Source organism: Lycorma delicatula, chromosome 1, assembly GCF_047948215.1.
Source record: "Lycorma delicatula isolate Av1 chromosome 1, ASM4794821v1, whole genome shotgun sequence".
In the NCBI taxonomy this organism is placed as follows: Eukaryota; Metazoa; Arthropoda; class Insecta; order Hemiptera; family Fulgoridae; genus Lycorma; species Lycorma delicatula.
In genome coordinates, this window is record NC_134455.1 from 124,985,556 (window position 1) to 125,011,729 (window position 26,174).

Genomic DNA, 26,174 nt, shown 5'->3' on the forward strand with positions numbered 1-26,174 from the left:
ATAGATTTATTAAAAATAGATGAAAACAATCTTTGATGCGGGTTATATATCATGCTAAAATTTGAGCTCAATCGGTGCAGAACATTTTGAGTTTTTGAAGCGTACACAAACGAACTTAAAATTTTTATATATATAGATAAAAATAATATTTTTAAATAATTAAATTTATTAATAATAATAAAAGAATAAAAAACAAATACCTCTTCTTTGGCAATTCTCATATTATCAGTAACATCAGCAAACACTGTTGGCTCAATAAAATAACCTTTTCCACCAACTCTCTTTCCTCCAGCAACAAGTTTTGCACCTTCATTTTTACCACTTTCAATTAAATCTAATATTTTGTTCATCTGCTCTTCATCAACCTATAAAACAAATTATAATTTAAGTACCTAAAGAAGTTCTATAAAATACATATCTACACATACATTGAAAAAGATTTAATAAAAATTTAAGGTTTAAAAATAATTCCTACAATAAGAAATAAGACTTTTAACAGGGTATATGGACAAATGAAATCCAGCAAGTAAGGAGGTCAACAACAAACAGGTCAGTTTATAACTCTTATTTTCAATAATGTAATTATTTTACATTTTAAAATGTTAGTACATTTTAACATATCCATATTTCTGTTGGCAATGTGAGCCTTCCCACATATTCCCATAAATTTGCCGTCTCAGATACTTTACATTACTCTGATTATACATAGGTGGATAAGTTATGTCTATTGTTTTTAATTACAGGGCAGTTCATTTGTAGTTTTTACAGAATTTTCTTTCTAAATAAAATTTAACAGAAGAAAGTTGATAATTTAAGTTACATAAAGATAAGACTGTTTTGAATATTAATTTTCTTCCTGTCAGCATGTCTTACAGTCACAATCCTTCTTGCCTGCATCATTCGGCTGTGCTCATCATTCTTGTAAAAATCTTGGACCCATTTAATACGATTTTCATTAATTACGTGACTAGGTTTCTGTTTGCTGATTTTTGGCAAAATTCCACTCTTTTTAACTAATTGTTTGGATTGATGGGCTAAATACTGACTAAAACTAAACTCATTTTGAATTTTTTGAATGCTCCATCTGCTTGGTAATAAACTCAAGATATTAATTTCTTCCTGGGTTGATGTTACTGTTTTCATTTTATCCTTTATTTTAATGATTAGATTTTCATATTCCCTAACTAAATTAGCATAATTTTGTGGTACTAAACTGGTTTCTTCTGCAGAAATATTTAAATCAAAGGGATCGTTTAATTTACTGGTAACTGGCTCGGCTATTTTTTTAACTTTATTTTTTAAAATTGGTTCCTTTGCGCTGCTTAATAATTTTTAAATTTTAACGGGGGATATGCCAAGTACTGAACAAGCTTTATTCATCAACTCGAACATTGGGGCTCAAATATATCTTGACATTCTGGTTCACTTTCTGTGTCATATTGTGGTTTTTGTATTTTGTACACAGTGCTCTGCCTGAAATTAATTTTAAATCTGGATTACTTGTTGAAAGTATCAAAGGTATTTCTCAAATTTCTTAACCGGTTTAGTGCAACAGCTAAATGGGCAAGAGCAACTTTTTCCCATTAATATGAAAATATTTATCTAAATATTCGGTTATATGAAAAATACAAATATTTTTGTTGCTGTACATCCACTTCTTAAAGATATCAATGTTATTTGCTGTTCAGTAAACTAAAATATCGTGCAATACTGATGACCAATTCTAAGTCAATTTGTGACATGCTGTTTCAGTGTAAATGCCAACTGAACACTCCATTATCCATTTTTATAAAATGCAATGGTTCTTACAATAAATACAGTACAGATTAAAAAACTACCAATTGCACCTCACTTTGTCTTATCCCAATTTCTCTATAGCTAAAATAAAAATTTCACTAATTAATAAAATTAAAAATAAAACATATCGCATGAAAGAGAAGTTCACTACTAATAAAATTACTTTATAAACAACTGTACATTAACTAACCACACTATTAACACTAGCAAAAATACAACATATCACATTGAAATCAAAACAGTACCTGAGCCTTCTACAATGTCTTCACTCAGGATTACGCAAACATTCATGTCCGTGCATGTCTATTCACTTTCGTGTTTAAACATGAGATTGTGTACGAGTTATACTTTAAGTAACAAACTATCTAGAAGCTATAGACTATCAAAATATTTTGTATAGTAGGCCTACATTATCTGAAAAAATACATGCTGTGAATTTGTATATGAACCTATAAAGAGCAATTTCATTTGAATGACATTCAAAACGGAGGAGGTCAATTTAATCAATTCACTCAGTTGACAAAATTTTAATAAATTACTCAGTTGATAAATAATTTGTATATTTCATTTTACTGCAAGTAATTTGAAAATTAATATTAAAATGTTATGTCTTATGTTCTTCAATTAATTTTAAGTGAAGCAATTCACTTTATTACTTCAGTCTTGTTTAGAATTTTTTTAAATTAATTTTATTGTTTGATTTTTGTAGATTGTGATGTTTACTAATAAGTAACTTGATTTGCATAGGTTATGCCAACTACAAATGATGATGGTTGATCAGATTGATGATTAATTGATGATGATGATAATAACCTGACAAAAATATAAGGACATGAAAGGCTTAGTAAAAGATGTTTATTGATGACTAATTAGGTTAATATTTTATGCGCAATTGAAAATCTTGTTGAATTTATTCAAACTCTTACCTGATGAAATAAGTACATTCTTATTTATTTAGTTAGATGTTATGTGGATTTAAAAAAACATAATTTTTACATCTTTATCATTTATTGTTTTTTCTTATGGTAAGAAATTAAAAATTTAGTTTCAATCATTTTATTTAAAAATCACAAAATAAAATGCTAGATTACCAGTTTATGACATTTCATCACTAGCTCTTTTACATTAATTTTCAATTGTTAATATCAATTACCTTGTCTCTAAAGGATTACTCAGCTAGTAAATAGTGTAACCATGTTTAGCTAATTGTAGTGTAATGTTTTATGAATTTGTTTTTTATCTTTTAATTTTAGAAGGAAATCTTGGGCGGTTATCATTGCTGTAACTTTATAATATAATAATTCAGTTTAATATAGTCACAAAGGCAAGACAGTAAAGGGGTCCTCCTCTCTATCTACAATACACACAGTGAAGGGAGAATGTATAGACACACAGTGAGTGGAAGTAAAGAAAAATTTACTTATTGAAAGGCTAGCAAAGGATTTTAACAATAACAATACCTAAAAATATTATCTTCAATATTTACCCTGTAAAGCAACAAAGTAACAATGCTTGTAAAACGGGAGTAAGAGTTAGCTTTCATGTAAAGACTATTTTCAATAGCAGCTGTGAAAGAAAGTTTAATATCATTTGTGTGTCATGAAGCAGCCAACATGAGATAGGTGAAAAGAGCGATTCCAATACAAGGATGACATAGAGGTGGCTATGACATATTTAATGATATCTTTGTAGGATGGTAGTGTGAAAAATATGAGTAATACAATAAAGTAACATGTACACAGTGAATCATTTATGGCGAGTGAGTTGAAAGTAATGAAGAAAAACAAGTGAATGTACATTATTTGTTTAGTTCAAATAATTTCTAAAACTGTGTGTTCTATAAATGTGAAACAATCTACCACTTACCCAGTCAAGGCAGCAGCACAGGATCTGTGGATATTGTATACTCTTAACAGATGCCCCTGCGAAGACTGGTATAGTTGCTTTTATTGCATCAATATGATTACGTTTTTACTAATTATTATACAACAAAGACTATCAAAATTATCTGTTGTGTTAATCTGATTAATATGCTACTTTAATAAGGTGTAGTATTAAAAAAGGATGTATCAAATTAATTGTGATATAAATTAATATGCGGTATTAAATTAGAAACTATGAAGTAATAAAAATGGAATTATAAATGATGAAAATATTGGAAGACATTTCAAGCTGATCTAATTTGCTTTATTATTTTATACAGCATTTGGATACACAACAGGAGTGTAAATATACTTTTATGTAAATTGTGACAGTTATCAATAATATTTCTGCAACATTCAGTATTGAACTCTTGATGTTAAGAATATTTTTAGTCAAATTATGGAAAATCCAGCAATTATATTTTGAGATGAGTGAATTTGGAAGATTTCAGACATCCAACATCAATTAGGATTACTTTTTCGAAAAAATCAAGTACTACAGTTAGCACTGCGATTATTATTACTCTAAATTAAAAAAAATTTACAAAATAAGGCTTTTTTTATTACCTGTCTCAAAAACAACATTTACGTCCTTCAGAAGTCATTACATTGTCAGTGATACAGAGAACAGGATTTTTTTAAAGTAACAATGACTTCATAGTGATAGGTACCAATAAATACAATCATGCAGCAAACAACTAACACTGTTTAAAATTTATAATTTAGAGATTAGTTTAGTAATACTTTATTACATGGTTTTGTCCACTGGCATTATCCTTACTATATGTACTTACTTTTGAGGATACAACTTTTTAAGTTGATGCAGCTGCTGTGGAACTCAATTTAAAAAAGATTTTACTGTCTCATCTATAACCCAATTATATTATTTAAATAATTTGCAGAAAGTTACAACAGTTAATGGAGGAAATAACAGTGTCAATAGAAATTACCAAAAATGTTTTTTTAGTGTTTATAGAATCTAATCTGTTAGATAAAAATTATCATCAATAGTGGTTTTTTCTATAAAGCTTTTATTAAAAGTAAATGTATTTCATCACAGAAAATTGTAAAAACATGTCGGTTTGAAGTATTATTAAAATTACAGAATAACCACTTCCAAGAAATAATTCATATGATTATTAGCAGTAGCAATCTATAAGGCATCTTTAAAAGGCTTCCGAATGGCATCTTTATTTGAAATAATCATATTACTGACTCAGCTACGGAGATTATTTCATAATTTGGCAATGTTAAGTGTTGCATTATGGTCAGTATCGCATTCTTGCTTAAGTCTTCAGCAACACCAATGTTTTTGATGTCACATGCACACCAATGTTTGTGGCATGCACATCATTTATGTGGAGTGATAAAACATTTCAGTTCAAAATGTTTATCACCCCACAGTACAAATACATCAAATTTTGTGTCTGACTTCACAAAAATTTCCACGGTTAAGTAAATGTTGATTTAGATGTTCATACAAAGTACTGTAATGAAATCATTGCTGCGCTCAAAACAATAAAATAAAATATGAAGAAAGTCACAGTACAGAAAGAATATCATTGGAGTTTGCCACAACAATCTCTACAATAATGTATTTGTCAACAGATTGTTCTAAACATGGTATTTTCAAATCAGGTGGTCATTCATGTATCATTCAAGGTCAAGAAGTACTCTAAATGAAAATATAACATTACTGGAGCATCCCCAACACTCTCTGACTTGGCATCATCTGATTTTTATTTACCTCCCAAATTCAAATTGATTCTGAAAGGAAAGTGATACACATGCCAATGTTGTAGTGGCTTCACTGCAAACCACCTGAAGGAATTTTCTCAGTAAGGGTTTCAGAGATGTTTCCAAAAAGTTTAAAAATGTTGGCAAGAGTTTCTGAAGGAAACCACTTTGAAGGAAATATAATGTAAAATAATTGTATTTGAATAAGCTTTTATGTTACTGTATTATATAAATGTTCCAAACAAATTAGCAATTTCTACATAATTGATAATGAAAAAAATTATACAATACCTGAGGTCCTTGTTCAACATTAGCGTCAAATGGATTACCAACAACTCTAGCTTTAGCTCTTGCAGCACTGCGTTTAACAAATTCATCATATATTGTTTCTTGTACAAACGTTCTAGAGCCAGCACAACAACATTGACCCTAAATGAAGACATACAAAAAAGTAAATGTTTGGATATTGGGCATGATTATACAATGTAAAATACACATAGCTGTATACATATATATTAATTACTAACCAATGAATGAGGGATTTGGATGAATATTTTTAGTCTAGTTAGATATTTTGCATAGAATATAATTCAGTTACCTTTATGAATTCAAAGTTTTATCGGTTTTTGTAGGAAAACCAGTTCTTTTAAGAAACTGTGGGGTTCAGTAATGGGGCTTATTAGAAGTATAGTTATAGCAAAGATCTAGGAGCCACACTTCCCTAGCCATCAAAGTAAGAATTATAATTTACTATGTCAGTTACACAGAGAAATCATAAGAACTAAAATTAAAATGCAAATAATGAAACTTATATTGATAAAATAAAAGAAACATCTAATGAAAAATGGATTGTGAAGACTGCACAGCCTTGATGAATGATTCTGTTTTGTTTTGTATGTGTGTTTTAAGTGCATGTAATCATGTAATGTGTGAATTCTTTTGTTTAATGTTTTTATATGCAATTAAAAATTAACACTTTTTAATTATTTGTCAGGTATTACTAATATAATATTTTGTATAATGTGTCTTACTGAAGTTTGATTTTATTTATTCTTTACGAGTGACTTATGAGTGGATTTTATTTTTTCTAATGACATTTGACTATATGAGTTATTTATTATATTTTAATAAAACTGGATAGATTTAACCTAAAAATTTCAGCATGAAAATTGTTTGACTGTTAATTTAATTTATTTATAACAGAAAAAGGTTTTACATCAGTTTGAGAGGTTGTTTAATATTACTGAATTTAAACACTTCAAACAGAATTACCGCTCAACAACCTAAATTTAAAAATTTGAAGTAATTAATGAAATATTAGTCTGATTTCAAAGATTAGTTTATTGTTCAATGTAAACATAGGATATATTTAAATCCCTAAAAACTATATTTGGTTTAATTTTATAATAATGATAGTATTATCAATTAATTATTGGACTTTGCTTTGACCTTTTAAATATAATAATTGTAAATCAATTTACACATAAATATAAACACACTAAAAATGAACAAATTTCTGTAGATAAATAATATAATCATCTTTTAAGATTTATTGTTAATTTTAGCATATACCGTTAAATTATGAAATAATTTTAAATGTTATTAAAAAAAAATGTTAATATGAAAAGTTTAAAAAAGATTTCTAATTTTAAAATGAATCACTAAATTAATTATACTAAAAATGAACCTGTAATAACAGAATACTTATATGCCTAATCACGTTCGTTTTTACCTCTTACGACATTATGAAGAACGGAAGAGGCATGAAGGATGATTTTCTCTAATCAATCACATTTTAAAAATTCTCAGCACTTTGTGATAATTTGTTGTGTGCAGAGATCATTTAAATAACTTAAAGTTTCCATTATGAATTTGAAAAGTTCAATTAACATCTTAAGCTACTAAGAAGTTAAATTTTTGAAACACTGTTTACTTAACATTGTTTCAAAAGTAAATAATAATCTATTTAAAGAAATTGAATCTGAGAGGATTCAATTTCTTTAAAATGTACTTGAAAAATGAAGAAACGTTTAAATCATATCAGACTGAAGATAAAACTTTGAAGAAAAATTTAAATATGGATATTAAAAAATCATAACAGAAGCATATATTAAATAGAAAGCTCAAATCTTTACTGGAAATAGAAAAAATAAATTATAAATGTATTAGGAAAAGATAATGATAATTTGACTTATGTAGGATTTTATTGTTTCGCAGGAACATTATATTGTGCTGTTAGCATGGTCGTGAGTTGGGAAGTAAAATTACAACAAAAAAGAATACCTATGACGGGTTTATAAACCTGGGGGCTTAATTGTTTAATATTCTTCACGATGACAATATACATATGATGATAAAAGATCTCAATAAGAAAACAATACTGTAATTATAATAAGGTGGGACAAATGATATCTGAACAAAAAGTACTACAGCAGTATAAATAAAGCAATACTGATATAAAATTCAAACTATCTTTCCAACAAGAATGTAACTTTAGTGGAACTCTTCAACTAGTCACTGAAGATGTTGTTAGAGGGCATTAAGTTTGCTTATGACATTATTAGAAAAATGTAAAAAAGGAGACATTTATTTATTTCAGTAGTGAAATCAAATTTGCTTTTAAAATGTCAGCACTTCACAAGTAACGGGTGTTCACCTTATATAATTCAGAGAAGTGAAAAAGATTTTGTTGTTGGTCATTATAACAAATAGTAAATAATTATGAGAATAAATTGCATTCAGAAATAGATTTAATACAAACGGGGGTCTTTATCAATCAAGTGTGTTTCATTTAATATAACAGAGAGTAGTTGTCAGACAATTGATGGATACTTGAATGATTTCACTTCATTACCGAGTTTTATTGAAAAATATTGTAGAATTGATGATAAAATGAATTATAAAAATATACTTAGTTCTTTTCTTTCCTGTTCAACTGACACAAAATGCAAATCCTTCCTATTTTAATTTATATTTTAAACAGCAACCTTTTTTTTTTTTGAAAGAAATGTAACACTATAAATATTGACAATTTAATAATGATATATGCTAAACTAATTTTATTGAGACAAAAAGTGAATTGGTTAATAAATAAAACAATCTCATGGTCTGATACACTTAATCTACTTTTAATAGAGCACTACTAAACATCAGAAATAAATATATTGATCAGTTGCTTCATACTGAACAGCTGTGAAACTAATCTGAATTGTCCAAATTAGATTTCGTTTTTTTTTTCTGAAACAAAGATGGTTGGTGGAGAAGTTAATACAGCAACTTTATCTTTTATCTTATAGCAACTTTCCCAAGATCCTCCATCAAAAGTGGAGGAGTTGCCTTATATATTTGTAGCGGTATTTTGGCCCGTTATTTTAACACTAAGTATTAAAGTGTTTAGTATGGCAGCTCTAGTAACTGATTCTCTTAATATGATTATTTTAGGTCCACTTCAACTGATAAGGGCAATCTTACCTCTTTTTTGGTTCATTCAGATGAGATTTTGTTCAGTTTTATAAAATATAAATAAAGTTTAGTAGCAAGGGTTCCCACTGAATTTTAAGATTTGTTCTTACCTCTTTTTTGGTTCATTCAGATGAGATTTTGTTCAGTTTTATAAAATATAAATAAAGTTTAGTAGCAAGGGTTCCCACTGAATTTTAAGATTTGTTTTTCCTGACTTTTACTGACCAATTTAGCAAAAATTTCCTGACTTAATGTTATCCTGCTACCATTTACTTTACAAAAATAAATATATATTTTATTTTATTGCAGCCTCAACATCCATGGGGATGTTGGACAGCTATGGAGCTGTCCAACTCACGCCATTTTTCTTATTTATTATTATATTCATTTTTAAAGCAGTTCATTTTAACTTTTTTTGGGGATAAATTGTTTCAGTAAATTACCTGCAAGATACAAAAAAAAACAAAAAACAACTACAATATTTAATAAATTTCTTGGATAAAAATGAACATCATAGTTAACTAAAATTAACGCAGACCAGAAATAAAAATGCAATTTTAAAAATAATTGGCTCGCATCTAAGATTGCTTAAAAATTCTCCACAAAAATTAGCACATTATTTAGCAAAGAAAACAAAATTTAATAACTTGGTTTGCATAAAAATGGTAAGAAACAGATTTCAATTTGACAAATAATATATATGTATATATATATTGATTACAACTAAAAGGAAAACTAATATCACTGGGACTAAAGTAATAAAGATAAGAAAAGTAGAACAGAACAGTTTATAAAGAAAACAAACATTATTAACATTTAATTGAAACATATTTTGTCATTATTATTCTAATGTATACTGTAAAAAATATGAAAAAAAATGAATGGGATCTCATTATATACATATTATTATGTATGGATAAAACACAGTGCAACTTTTCTTTAAAATCTTTAGGTTTCTAATGATTTGTCCTTTTCTAAAAGTTTAATTTTGGTGACTATCTGTTCTGCCAAGACTGTAGTCCTCAACTTTTTCCTTTCTTCCTTCATTTTTTAATTTTTGCTTGCATTCACCTTTTCATGGCTCTATTTTGTTCTACTTGAGAGAAGTTTTTTCTTTTTTCTAAAAGACATTCCTCATATCATCTAGAACTTCTCACTGTACTAAACATTTTTTTGGTAATAAAAACATTCACTTTGTCCCCAGCACCTACAATTGCACAAAAACATATTGTTGACCAATTATCGTCTCTTCATGCAAATTCTCAACAAGAAGACATCTGTTAATATAAAAGCCACTTCTGAAAATGTAATTGTATGAAATTTTTCCTTACTTTTCCTGATTTTTTTTTCTAAAAATTCCTGACTTTTCTTGACTAAGTTTATATTTCCTGAAATTTACTGACTTTTCCTGCCTGTGGGAACCATGAAATATATTACTAAAATGCATTTGGAAAATCACCACAATTTTGTGAAAATACTTACTAATGAATAAAAAAATTGTAGAGTGCTCCTTGTATGGAATCCTATCCACTTCTGATGACTTATTTGTTTTGGCTTCATGCAAGACCATTCGTAATTCATTTAAAAGTTTTAGATTACCCAATGCTTTATCAGTATGAACAGGTAGTGGATAAATTTTTGATGCATTCAGCACACTTTTTAAGTTATCTATAAAGTGTCAACCTATTTCCAAATTAATTTAAAATTGTTATTTTTAATTTTTTAAGATATCACAAGAGTTCTTTGAATCCTTAATACTTTGAAATATTGGATAAAATAATTACAGTATTTAGATTTCTTTTCCTTCGATATAGATTCTGTAGAGTCTATTCTTAAGCTCTACTTCATACTTCCCCATTGTTTTCCCATTTCCGATTTGGCAAAATTGGCTAGACCATATCTTTATCAATTTTTGGACCTACTACCAACTCTATTTCTAAAGGCATATGGAAGAAAAATCTTAGTTCCTACACTGAAAATTTTTGGTAACTGATAATACAATAGCAATTATAAATAATTGCCCGTTTAAGAAATGCATATTCTCCCCTTAGTACGCCTATTTAAGATAATTAAGTTATTGTTTTCATGTAATTTTAAATGAAAATAATCCTTAGAATCCCTCACTGCCAATATAATTCCTTTGTTGGTATTGATCATTAGATATTCTAGAATTAAAAATGCCTTTAAAAATAATATTTTTATTATGGCCATGGTCACTGAAAATTTACTTAAGCCTAAAAAGTCCTTTTCCAAATCAAAATTATTTTCCAGTGATAAATATACAAATAACATAAACTATGTTTTATTACTGACCAAAATTTTAGTAATTTCTTACTACCAAAATTTACAAAGGTGAATGAAAACAAATTTATTGAAAGAAATTAACATGCTTACCGCCTAAACATTAATTTTGTAATAAAAAATATTCTGGTTAGCACAGAAACAAATTAAAATTTAAAATTACCTTATTTATTATTCTTCCCAAGACCCATCTTCTGTAATCTTTTTATACCTCCACTATATCATGCCCCAACCGCAGTGGAATTTGGATATCATTCTTTATATTACCTGCGATCTTTCTGCAATCAGTTACTTCAACAAATTGAAAACAACACTATGCATTCAACGAAAACGAACGATTATCAAAAACATGATTGTTTATAACCACCTTAGTTATCTCTTTTTTACAATAAAACAGTTTAGTTCTTGCAAATCATGTATCTTTATAAAAATCTCGGTGAACTAAATGATCAATTCCACTTACTCTTTCATACTTTGAGGTATGCAATTTACATCATAATCATCTGGTACATGTATGACAATAGTAAAAACAGTAAATCACATCTACATTAACAAAAATATATAAAGTGTAAAAACATGAGATTCTCAAAAAATGTAAGGAAACTTTAAAAATGGTAAATTCTATAGAAAAATAATTATTTTGCAGAAAATAAAAACTTACTTTTGGACAATGTACAATACAGTGACAGTTAGAAGCTAACAATTTAGCTGAACTTATCAGTTAAATCAGAAGAGACCTGCCTGTCATGCAAATTCACCAAATGTATTGGCTTTAAAATGATTATATTTATATGAAAATTCTTTAATTATTATTAAGTTATTTTTAAAATTATTCACTTGTATAAATAAACCCACTTATACGCACGAAAACCCTTGTGTATGAATCCTTAATAAATAAAATATAACTCACCATGTTGAAAAAAAGTGCTGAATGAGCACCTTCAACAGCAAAATCAAGATCACAATCATCTAATATAATATTAGGAGATTTTCCACCCAATTCAAGTGTTACTCTTTTCAAATTAGTTTCTCCAGCTCCTTGTTTGATTAATTTACCAACCTAAACATACAAATATGCCAATCATGTAAAATTATAAAAAAAAAAAAAAATAACAAGTAAAGAACCTAAAACAAAACAAATACATTTAATAAGAACATACAAATTCTCAGAATATCTTCTTTAATTAAAACCTTTCACCACTGATCACGCAAATCAAATAGGCGAGTTTCTCTTGGCAATTTTAGGGGTACAGATGGACTAAATAGCTTTGTCAAGTTCGCACATAATTAATAATAATATTGTTTGTTTCTGAATAATTTAAAAATTTTGTACAATAATATTTTTGAAATCTACCTTTCAAGACAAATTTTTTGGTCAACATATTTAAAGTTATATAAGCTAGATTTATTTTTATGCTTTTATCACATAACTTGCTGAATTTTAAAATGTAATTATAAATTATTTCATTTTTTTCTTTTTTTATTATAATAATAAATTATAAGTAATTAATTTATTTTAATGCTGATTTTAATTACTTATTTTTTCTTATTAGTAAAATCTTATAATAATGAAATAAATACTGCAAATATGAAGGTTATTGCAAATTGGATTTTCTATTACTTATTAATACGAATTATAACTTTATGTAGGATTTTAAAATTATATCTGGTATAAATGAAAGTATCGGTACATTGAGGTACTCATAAAATGCTTATAATTGCATTTACATTAAAAATATTTCTAAGTACTCATATTTTTGTTGGGTAGACTGTATTGGTATCTAATTTTGCCCTTCTTGCATTCAGTGGGATGATCTTTCTGGCTTAAATTTTATTATTTTTAAGAAAGAATAATCATTTCGTATATATGCAATTATTTCTGCAAGTTCTTTATTTACAAAATACTCAATAAAGCAGTAGGGCAAGCTTATAGTGTTTATTTAAATAAGATGATTTCCTGAAAATTCATACTTTATTATGATGATATTTTTACGCAGCAAAAAATATTCATTAACTTTTTCAGATCATGTAGCCTTGGAACTGGTTATGTATGGCGTCAGTTTTAACACGCTGTTACAAAATCATTTTATATGACATCTAAGACGGTTATTTTGTTTTATATTCACAAAGGAATCAGTTTTATTACACAATTTGAACGACGTTTATACGATGTAAAATGTTTTATTTAGACTAGAAAGAATATGACCATTTTTTTCTCAGAAATGTGCTTGTGTGTGTGTGTGTGTGTGACTTGTGTATTATAATTGCTATGAGGATTATGGATTTATTTATTATTTACAAAAATAGCTTATCTTACTAGCAACATATCGATGTATTGAAACACATAATAAATTATGATATACGGCACACAAAAAAAAAGGAATTTGTGGTCATAAATACGTCACTTTTACTTGAGGTCTATAAATATCTTTTCAGACAAATGATATCAGTAAACATGTAACACATATCGATTCGTAATGAATAACAGTATACAGAAAAAATGTTTTTTTTTGTCAATCTGAATAGCCTTGAGTGGTGGGGATTTTTATAAAACATAGTTTTCTGAATCTACTTTCACTTATACTAACATATGTTACTAATCTGTGATTTATGACACGGGTTTTTCGTCATATTTGGCCCAATTTTCAACTGATTTGCTTGAAAGTATTATTTTTTAAATCAGCAAACTATGTTTCATAATCAAAAAGCAAAAAAAAAAAATTTCGCTAATAAAAAACAGGATAGAAATGCGCAAAAAAATTCTACAATTAAATTATCGTAATTTTTGCACTGTTTCAATTTTTTTTTTGTTACAGGCATAAAAAATATCCAATCGTAATAGTTTTTTTTGTCAGAATCTGTTAAATCTCTTTAATATACTGTAATTTTTTGAAATTTTTTTCACAAGAGGGTAGCATAAGACTATGAAGGGAGGCAATCAGATACCAACATATTTTCGCGGAGCGCTAATCAACTGCGGATAATTGTGATGGGAAAAGGTTAAAGCAGTAAAAAGGTTTTTATATATAATCTGAATGGCCAATTTCTATTACTACTATTCTGTAGTAGTTTTAAAAATGTACATCAACTACAACAATTTTTAGTATTTTTTGAAATATTTTTTCTAACTTAAGTAAATTAAATATTCAAAATTTGCAACTTATTATTTGTTTGCTAATTATTGTATAATATTTACACTCAACAAGTCAACAAGATACAAAGTGTCATCATATAGGCACATAATTAAAAATACATAGACATTTATGGATATATAATTAATTTTAGAAACAGAACCTTCTGGGGAATAACACACACACATATATATATATATGAGAAGAAAAATAAATTTGCATATGTAATTGCACATACACCAGAAGTGTGTGTAATATATTTTAATTTTCACGAATAATAAATGTTTTTGTGCCAGCATATGAAACAAAAAATGCAAAAATGTTTTTGCATTTCTCGATGTTTCACGACATCAAAAAATATTCATGTTCAAAAAATAGGGGAAGGAAATGTTCACATGTATGTACATGAGTTGGAGTGTTTAAGCTTAATTACGTTTGACTGGATAAACTTATTTTGATGAAATCTGGTACATATAAAAATGTGGCAGATTTTAACTAAGTATTACATGAAACAGAATTTTCATATAAAATAAAAGAATTAAAAATTTAGAAAAAAAATGCTAACAATAAACTTTTACTTTTATTATGATATATGTTATGGTTTAATGTACCAAATCTGATGTTTCATCAATTAATTTGTTTTTCTTGTCCTCTTAAGTTACATTTAACTCATACAACTGAAGCTGATTACATTTAGTTATTTATTAATGATTATAAGTGACAAGATTGTGATTAAAATAATAATAATAACTGTGATAAATTGTTCTTCATATCGTGTGAATGACAGCTAAATGCTATGAAAATCTGATAGAATAGTATTTAAAACAAGAGTGCAAGGATAAAAGTGACTGATCATTAGATCTGTAATAGTGATGTTAGAATAGAAAGGAGGGTATGAAAAGCAAATCTTTTAGTCTGACATTTAGCAGTTTTTAATTTACAAGAAGTAAAAATTTATTAAATATTATTTAACAAAATCTTTTTTTTTTCACTGAAAAAATATAGCAACTGAAAAAAGTTTCAGTATAAAATAAAATTGTATTTTTTAAACAAATTTTCATATAATTGTAAACAATTTATTAATTTTTTTTAAACAGTAGTGTTTTTTACGATTTACACATCTTTGTTTTATTCATTTTTTAACATACTATAAAAAAGAGATGGTTTTCATTTTTAATATTTCTGCCAATGTTTTTTCTTACGCACTACGTATTTAAAATTTTTTCTTAAACAAAAATGAAATGTATTAAAATAGGAGTATGACAAGAAAGTGGTTTATCACCAACTCTTTTTAACTATGTCTTAGAGAAAGTAATAAGAAAATGGAACACACTCTCAAATAAAATTGGGCCTGAAATTGAAAGAAATTGGTATTAACTGCCTAGCCTTTGCCAATATTATAATTTTCTCAGAAAATCTCAAACACCTGCAGAACAAGTAAACCACCTAAAAAGAATCACAGAGAAAGTAGGGCTAAGAATTTCCTTAAAAAGACAGAATTAATGACCGACATCAAAGATTCCTCGAAGTCCCTAAATACAAAATAGAGAAAAATCAATATAAATTTAAATATCTTAGAGAAATAATTTTATGGTTTTAGATAAAGAAGCCAATAAAACAAGAACGAGAAAACTGAAACTGGCTTACCAACTACCAACTAACAAAAGTTATTTACAACAAAAACAGTATCTCAATAGAATCCAAAATCAGGCATTATGATACAGTAATCAAACCAGAAGGCCTGTTAAGCATCAAATATATATTCACTTTGAAATCAGGTGAAATAAATGTAATAGAAAAAAGGAAAACTGAGAGAAATTCTAGAACCAATAAAAATAGATGAAAGCTAATACAAATTCAGAAGTAAAAAGATTTACAAATACAATGAAACTGAGAAAATGTCAGATTCCATCATAAAAAGATGAAATTTATTCTTTAACTTCTTTATGAGAATGTGTAACAGGTTCACTAAACAAATCTTTGATCACATTTACAAAAAAAATAAGAAATCAATGGACCTTATTAGTTCAAAAAAACTTAAATGAAATGAAAATATCTGAAGAAATTGTTCAAGATAAAACAATTTGAAGGGAAAAGTGGTACAAAATTTTAAGGAATTTCCAACAGAAGGAGAAAAATGAAACAAACAGTGTCTGGTCAGAAGATAGAAGGCCAAACAAAGCAAAAAAAAATATTACCTACTGGAAACCAGAAAGACCCTGGTTTAACATCCAAAAGAAAAAGACATAATGCAAAATCTTGTTTCTTGTGGTCTTCAATCTGGTAAACTCAGAAAATTAAGTAATAATAATAGTGGGTTTAAAGAAAAATTTTATAAATAAGCTATTAAAAAAAAAGCTATTGAAAACTGTATATCTAACTAAAATACAAATAAAAGTGGCATGATTTAATTCTTAAAATATATAAATATTTAAAAGGAAAATTAAAAAACAGCATATAGACTTATATTATACATATATATTAATATATACAGTGTGTCTGTAAAATAATAGTGGGGTTTTAAATGGTAATAGCTTTGAAACAAAGTAGTTAAAGTGTTAAATGAAAGAGAAATACTCCAAGTTTATATGTGTGAAAGGTAGCGCATGCGTATTGTTTCCAGTACATGCAAGCAGCACATGTGCATTAGTCATAATGTTTGCAAACAGAGGAAGGTAAAATGTGTGCTGTGGCTTGTTATGCTTGAGACAGTTACATATGTTAGACATGAATACCATAGTGTGTATAATGAAGACCACAAGTTTCTTGTGTAGCCCAAAGAAATCTGTGCAGAAGTGTTCTAGACATTTGAGAATTCCTAAAACAATTGTTCACAATCTGTTAAAAAGATGGTTACATTTCACTATGTACAAAATTCAGGTGTTACAAATTCATCCACAGGACAAAGCAAAATGATTTGATTTTTCTGTAGACATTCAGGATAGTTTTAGAGCAGGATGATGATTTTTTACAAAAGTTCATTTTCAGTGATGAAGCAACATTTCATGTTTCTGGACGAGTACATTGGCATAATGTTCATATATTGGGTACTGAACCTCCACATACTTATTGAACATCAGTATGAAGTGAAAAAATGAATGGTGGTGCGCTATTGGACGAGACAAAGTTACTGGCCCCTTCTCTTTTGCTGAAAAAACAATAACACGGAACATCTTCCTGGATATGTTAGAAGGGTATGAAGCACCCCCAATACTGAATAATTACATTTTCCAGTTAGACGGAGTTCCTCCACATTTTGCCGCAATCATGTGAGATCTTAACGAAACATTTCCTCAGCGTAGATTGGATTGCCTGGCATCCATGGTCTCCAGATCTTACTTCCATGGATTTCTATTTTTGGGTTTATGTAAACACACGTGTGTATTTAGCGCTCAAGTTCAAAACATAGACCATTTAAAAGAAAAGATCACTAAAAAAAGCTGTTTCTCTAGCATGCCGGATGTTCTCTGCCATGAGACAGACTGAGTATAGTCTTGATGTTTGCAGAGCAACTAATGTAGCACACATTGAAATCTACTGATCAAGAAATTTGGAGTGTTTCTCCTTCATTTAATGTATAATTCATCTCTCTATAATGCTTTTTTCCGAAGCTAAAACTATTTTAAAACCCCAATATTTTATGAACACACTGTATTTTAATATACAGAGGGTTTATAAAAACCATTTCAAAAATTTAGGAGATGGTACCGCACATTAAAATAGAGAAAAACTTTTTATCAACCCTAGTCCAGAAACATATGTTGATAACGCTTGATAACTAAAGCATTGGTAAACGCTTAGTTTACCAACTATCTGCCATTTTGTATTTTTAATAAAAAAATTTATTTCTCAGGAATAGCTTATATCAAGCATACATCTACTATGCTGCTACATTATCAAGGCGTGCATGACATGCCTTTGTTGGTTTCTTGTTGTCCATATTTCTCTACCTTGTTATTCTCCATTATATTAACAGATTTCTTTGAGATTCTTAAATGATGTATGTTGAAAATTAAAGAGTGAAAGTTAAAAACTATGAATAGCTTTTAAGACAAATCAGGGAAAAGTGGCCTAGAACTAATCTAATGATCATAACACACTCAAGATTAGTAAATTGATATGAAGACTATCAATAATGAAATTAAGAGACTAATCAAGGATAGAAAAACAAGTAGTGAAGTACATCACACTAACTGAGTGGCTGAGTAAATAAACAGTTAAAAATTTACAAAATGATTGGTATACATTATTCTACAGATACAGTTTGTAAAGCAGCCAAAATCTCAAGTCTAGAAAATTTCAATAGAAAGTAATTTTAGTTGCAGTTTTAATTTTCAATTTATCAAAAATCAATTATTTCTACAAATCTAAATAAAACATAGATATACTATCACTCATTTAGTTATTGTTATTAAAGTAAATAATATTTGTCACAAAAAAACTTAATTCTCAACAATTACCTCTGTAGAACCAGTGAATGCTACTTTATCAACTTTAGTATTCTGAACTAATGCAGCTCCAGCATCTCCAAATCCAGGTACAATGTTGATTACACCATCAGGGAAACCAACTTCTTTTGATAGCTGTGCGACATACAAAGCAGTTAGTGGTGTCTGCTCAGCTGGTTTCAAAATCAAAGTATTACCTAATGAAAAAAAGTAAATAAATATTTGTCTTAATTACAAAAATTCAGAGTAAAATCTAAATAAAGCCATTATTTTTAATTACAATATCTGTTAATGTAATAACCATAATTATAATTAATTATTGTAATGTTGATTAATTATAATATAATGTTTGTACATTTGAACCAAGGACTGGATGTGGCCAGATGAATCAAACTCTGGATAATACTGAAATGTCATATAACCTACTTAGCTAGATCACAATAATTGTTAAAAGTGTAAAATACAAACATTATTCAATGTAGGTTTTAATTACGTACATCAAATTTAAATACAATATGGTTTGATTTTATAGAAAATAGGCCTTTAAAATTAGAAAATATTTCTTATTTTGAAGTAATCATTAACATATTATTAATCATTAACATATTTACAGTAATCATTACTACATTGTCCATATTTTGTTAGAATGAGAGCTGGCAGAGTTCAACATACTATTGACTACAAAAGCTCATGCTCGTGTATGAACACACAAATCTAACTAATATGTCAATAGTGTTTTACTCCTATTAGATGAAATATGAAAATCTAAACTTTCCAATGAAAATATAAATTTGTACTACTATGTACATTTCATAATACTTACTAATTAAAAACCAAAGAGCAGAATTTAAAAAAATCTTAAGTTTCACAAAAAAATAAAGTCTATATTTAAAATATCTTTATGTGAATTAGTCTCAAATAATCAGGATCTTTAGTAGAATGAAATCAGGATAACCCGAGTTGTCAAGTGGTATGTTTTTTTTAAAAAAATGAAATCAAAGTGGGAGTAAGCATGAATAGCACTTTCTGTTGATCTACAATATTTTTGTTTCAGACTGAAATAGGGGGTCAGAAAATTGAAAGTTATAATGCTTTGCTGCTACAATTTGTTGTTAATCAGAACTATTCACATTACAATTAATTTCTAGTTTTCATTTAATAATTTCCTCTAGAATGTTTTAAACCGTAATAAGTGACTTTTTATCAGGTAATTTGTTTATCAATTATATATTTAAAAAACGTTAAAAAGCTAAATTTAACTTATATACAGTATATCAGAAAATTTTCCTAGGATTTTCATAATTTATTCTATTCATGAAAATAACAGAAATAACCTATTCTACTCATGAAAATAACATATAAACAGATGTCCTAAAATGCTTCATTTCCGAGTTACAGCTAGTGAAAAATTTCACTTGGATTTCAGCTATCCTGGTGAAATGAGGTTGTACTGAAATTTTGAGGATTTTAATTAAGAGGCAGAATTGCTGATTTCTTGTGGTTGTTGACCTGAGAAATCAAATATTTCTGCAGTAGTTTTTGAGAAATTTGTGGTGAAAACTAATAAATTGAGGTAAAACAATGTTTTTTTTATATATATAACATTGTTAAATGGGTAATAAACACTTAAAACTTTTAAACAAAAATGGTAGAGATTAATTTTGAAGAAAATGGTTTAAGATAAGTTGAATAACATACAGAAATTTGAATTTTATTTAAAAGCAATACAGTAGACCAAAAAAACAGCATTACACTGTATCGGTTTATAATAATGTTCAAAAATAATTCCACCATTTTCAACACATTTCTTAACATGCTTAGGTACTGATTTTATTGATTTTTTTTCTTCAGGGTTGTTCTTAAGTTGCTCAGTCACATCCATAATATGGACAATTAATTCCTCACGACTATGTATTTTTGTTTTGTATACAGTATTTGTCATTCATCACCAGACACAAAAATCAAAAGCTGTTAGATAAGGCGATCATGGTGGCCAAGAATGTGGACCTCCCTGATTGATCCATTTCTCAGGGAAATGATGATTTAAGTAAGTGGAAACGGCATAAGAGAATTAGGGAGGCATGCCATTGTGGAATAATACTTTGCGTCTCAGTGCTAGAGGAACATATTCAAGCAGCTGCTGTAATTCTTCTTGAAGAAGTGCAAGTGCTAGACTGCAGCATTTAAGTGGCCAGGTAATATGAATGGTCCAAACAGTTGATTGTGAAAGAAGGCCCCACCATTCATTGACACTAAATCAGTGTTGAAGATTGTCTTCCACCATTTCATGAGGATTTGCTTCTACCCATATATGCTCACTGCGTAAGTTTTTTATGTTATCCTGGGTGAAATTTGTCTTGTCAATAATCAAAACATATTTTTAGAGTTGTCGATTAGTTTTCCACTCGTTGCAGAACTCTTAAGTGTAGTGGGCCGTCTCCTGGGTGTATATGTTGAACTGGCTGTTTATTGATAAGGATAAAACTTGTTTTGTTTAAGTGTCCTTCAAACCATTGATCGTGGAACTATGATTCACTTAAAAAAGACATTGTGTACTGACAGCTGGACTGTAACAATAACAGCATCATGTTAAGACAGATCATTTGTAGCTGGTATGAATACTAGGTAGTGAACCTGTTTCCAGAAGATTACGAAAAGTCGCACTAATTGTTTTGGGATCTGTAATCCTGTAATTAGGAATACATATTTTATATTCTACTGTAGCAGCTGTAGCATTACCATTACAGAAAAGAAAATCAGTATCATATCAGCGTATTCCTCTGTTGTAATAAGTACAGCATTGCTTCAATGGCAAACCTATCACGTTCACACTAAAAATCACAGAAAACCTTTGCTAACAATAGCACAGTCCACAGCAACTGATATACGAGGGTTGTTTCAAAAGTTTTGTGCCTCAACATGAAGATGGCAGCACTTGTCAACAAAAGTTGGGGAATGTATTCGCTCATGTGTTGAAAGGTACTAACTAAAATTTCAGCCTTGGATGCTCAATGGTTGTTTGAGTAAGTCAGTATGAGTGTTTTTGTGAAAACAGAAAAAATTGAATATCATGCTATGATTAAATACTTGCATTTGAAAAGCAATACGCCTACACAAATTACAACTGAGTTGGACGCTGCTTGTGGGGACTCTATCCCATCATTTGCCACCATGAAAGATGGGCAGCTGAATTTAAACATGGTTGTACTAGCTTGGTTGATGATGAGTGTTTGGGATGGCCAAAAACTGCAACCATCACTGATATCATCAAAAAAATTCACCAAATGGTACTGGATGATTGACGAATTAAGATTAAAGAGACAGCAGAGGTTAGAGGTATTTCGAAAGAATGTGTTTGTCATATATTACCTGAATTGGATATGCGTAAGCTAACCGTGCATTGGGTGCCACATTTGCTCATTTTGGACCAAAAATGCATTTGAATTAAAATTTCCAAGCTCTGCTGGAGCAGTTTAAGCAAAATGTGTCATATTTTTTTGTGTCGATTCACAACTGTAGATGGAATGTGGTTCCACTACTACACTCCTGAGTCGAAACAAGAGTTAAAACAGTGGACTGCAAAGGGTGAACCTCCTTTGAAAAAGGCGAAGATGGTTCCATCGGCCAGGAAGGTGATGGTGACCGTTTTTTGGGATAGTAAAGAAATCTTGTTTGCTGATATCTTCAAAAAGGTAAAACAATAATGAGACAGAATTAAGCATTAATACTTGACAAGCTGAAGACAGAAACTGCAAAAAAAACTACCACATCTGAAGAAGAAAGTGCTTTTCTAACAGGACAATGCGCCTGCTCACACTTCGACAGTTGCCATGGCTAAAATTCACGAATTGCAGTTTGAATTGGTTGACCACTCACTGCATTCACCAGATCTGGCCCCAAGCAATTTTTCCTTGTTTCCTAACTTTTAAGTTTTGCTTGGAGGAAAGAAATCTTTATCAGATGAGAAGGTTATCACATATATGTAAACACCTATTTTTCAGAGAAAGATGCCAGCTACTATTTGGAAGAGTGAAAGAGGTTAGAGCGTTGCTGGAAAATGTGTACTGACTTGAAAGGAGATGTTGTTGAAAAATAAAACTATATTTGATAGAAAAAATACATCTTTATATGTTACGGGTTCAAAACCTTTCAGACAACTCTCCTACTTAATGTATCTTACATAATGATTTAAACCTAATACACCATTGCACCCTTTTAATATGCTGTTATTTTATTGCAACTTTGAAATATTAATTTTTCAAATAATTTATTGTATTTGTCATTAATAAAAAAATTATTATCTAAGTAATTTTTGTTTATTTATTTATTTTAATTTTACAACTGCTGTATAATTTCCAATTTTTAAAATTTTGATTTTATAAATTTTTCAAATTGCCAAAAAAGAATTTGGTTTTTGTTTACATTAAATAAGTACTTTTCTGACAAATGTAGTAAAGTACTGTTTCTAAATAAAATTCAAAATTTTCTTTGTTTTATTCAACTTATCTTAAAACGTTTTTTTTCAGAATTAAATTCTCTACAAGTTTTGTTTAAAAGTTTTATATGTTTATAACCCAAAGTTATTGTACTTCAAACATAAAAAACAGTTTTTTTACCCCTATTTATTGGTTTTTTACCCTAGATTTCTTAAGAACTACGACAGATACAGTTCTGGTGTCTATTTCATTCAATTTTTCAGGTCAAAAACCGTAAGAAATCCCTAATTTTGCCCTTTAATTAACTTCCTAAAAATATCACTACAACCTCATTTCACCAGTGTAGCTGAAATCCAAAAAAAAACTTTCACTAGCTGTAACTTGCAAATTATTTAAGGGCATATATTTATATGAACTTTTTCCATTTAGTAAAGATTATGAAAGTCCTGGGAGAACTTTGTGATACACCTGAATATATAAAATGAGGTTACAATATATATATACATATATGTATAGAATTAATAACTAAAATATTAAAGCATTTAGCAAAGTATTAGCACTTAATATTTATCAAAAATAAATAAATATTATAAATATTTAACAACTAAATTTTTATTATTTTTGGAAACATATTGGTGATTAAACAAATGTTTATTTTCAATGTTTTTGTCCATGTCAATTGGCAATGATAACAGTTAAAAATTGTAATCATTTGTAGTAACAAACTGGAACAAACGTTTTAATAACTTGGTTCAAAACATTTTAGAGATTGCAACTTTGGTGCCATTGTTCTCATCCTGGTATCAGATAATGCATTTGGCAGATACATATTCAGAATGTGATTGAAGTCTTATTCATTTAGTATTACTTTATTTTTTGTTTATATATTTAATAAAGTTTTTAAAATTTGTTTACAGCTACATAGCCAACATCTGCCATTACCTCAAACATATAATTCACAAATTTACTTAAAAAAGGAACACATATTAACACTATGAAATATATAATCACATGAAAATGATATACTAAGTGAACAGATACAATTCAAATCCAATGAACTTTTCTTTTTGATCATTCTTAATACACATTTTCCTAAAAAAAAGAGGTAAATAAAAACACAAATTATAAAATCTGGTTTGGTTTGTTACAATAGTTTTATGTATATATATATATATTTTTTTTAAATAAGCCCTTAAGAGGCTATTGTTAATCAACATACAGTAGTCACTTCTTTAGTTACAATATATATATATATATATATATATATTATAAACTTAAGTTGATGATAATTTATAAAGAAAGGTAGAAGGTACATATAACAATGTAGAATGGATTACATTATCTATTAATACGTAAAAATAACAAAAAATATTGCATCTAGTGAGAATAAAAATGTGCTTGTATGAATGTGTAATTTAATTAATTTACTCAAATAAATGCAGGATAATAATAGAAACTATATACAAACAGATATTTTTATCTTTCTTTTACGAGGTCTGCTCAGAAAATAACTGAACATTATTAATTATGTGCCAACGGAGATATTTAGTGACTTTTGGTTGGCAGCACTGTGTTCCGAATAATCTCTGTAACCACATGTTTTTGGATTTTTGATATCTCATTTAATTTCCGTGTTATTGTTATTTAAATGCAACATGTTTAAGTGTTAGTAGCAATTTTTGGTAGTAACAATACAATGTAAAATTTTACGTAAAACTGGAGAAAACGTTCACAGAAACGTTTCAACTTTTGAAACAAAGTTATGGAGATGATGAGTCTTATGCAATGTTATGAGTGATTTTCATGAATTACAGTCAACTGAAGATGACCCTCGACGAGGAAGGCCTTAGACTTCAACTTATGATACCCACGTTCAAAATATCAAAGATCTGGTGCTTGCAAATCACCAATTGATTGTCAGAGAACTTGAAGAAGAGGTTAGCATCTCAATTGGATCATGACAGGACATTTTGACTGAAAAATTGAACATGTATCGAGTTCCAGCAAAGTTTGTTCCTTGTTTGATGACCGAACAGCAGAAAGACCATCAAGTGGAAGTTTGCCGGGAGACAACTTCTTGAACAAGCCAATGACAATGAAACATTCATGTAAAGGATCATAACAGGAGAAAAAAGCTGGGTTTACGACTATAACATTGAGACTAAAGTTCAATCATTAAAATGGATTAGCAAAGGATATCCACGCCCCCAAGAAAGCACGTCAGTCTCAATCCAATGCCATAAAAAATGTGTTCCAATAAAAGAGGTGATATTTTGTGTATTTGTGTTTTTGTGAATATTTGGCAAGGGCTCTTTATACCCTTGTCAATTTGTGTTTAAGAATTTTTTCTGTGTTTTTTAGTTTTTATATGACAATGAAGGTTTTTTTATAGTACTGACTAAATTTTGTAAGAAATGGTTAGAATGTTTTTAAATGGCAAGGGGCTGCACACCCTTGTTATGTGGTGTTTTCAGGATTTAAATAACCACTGATAAGTCTATATTTAGATGCTCTTTTTGACAAGACTAGTCTCTGACTATGTCAATAGTATTAATAGAGAAGAAATTTATTTTTTTTATGTGAAAAGGGGCTATGACTAAAGCAGTCAATATCAAAACTAAAAATAATAATAAATGTAGCCTGTACAATAAAATATACAACACAAATAACAAAATAAAATAAAATATTGATTTTTGTTGTCGCATAGCAAATAATATTAAATTGGTGGTGTATAATGTGGGTGGTCTTCATACCACCATAAATAAAGAATTGCTTTAAAAACTGGGTAATTCAATTGTCCTTTAAGACAGGCAGAGTAAAGTGCTAGCAGCTGATTCTGTCTATCCCAAAGTGATGGTTTATCTAAATCAACAAGTATGCTTGTGACAGGGCTTGATCTAAAGGCAGGTATAGCAAGACAAACAAAAGCATAATGTACAG

General features: G+C 28.4%; 1 protein-coding gene across 1 annotated transcript in view; it reads right to left on the bottom strand.

Moving 5' to 3' along the window:
- Positions 1 to 26,174, bottom strand: part of Aldh (Aldehyde dehydrogenase) — a 78,868-nt gene that overhangs the window by 14,915 nt on the left and 37,779 nt on the right. Inside the window, exons 5-8 of the mRNA XM_075360356.1 lie at positions 18,811 to 18,995; positions 12,130 to 12,279; positions 5,748 to 5,885; positions 201 to 365 (exon numbers count right to left, since the gene is read on the bottom strand). Of these exons, the coding sequence (XP_075216471.1) occupies positions 201 to 365; positions 5,748 to 5,885; positions 12,130 to 12,279; positions 18,811 to 18,995 (638 nt within the window). The remainder of the gene's footprint in view (positions 1 to 200; positions 366 to 5,747; positions 5,886 to 12,129; positions 12,280 to 18,810; positions 18,996 to 26,174) is intronic.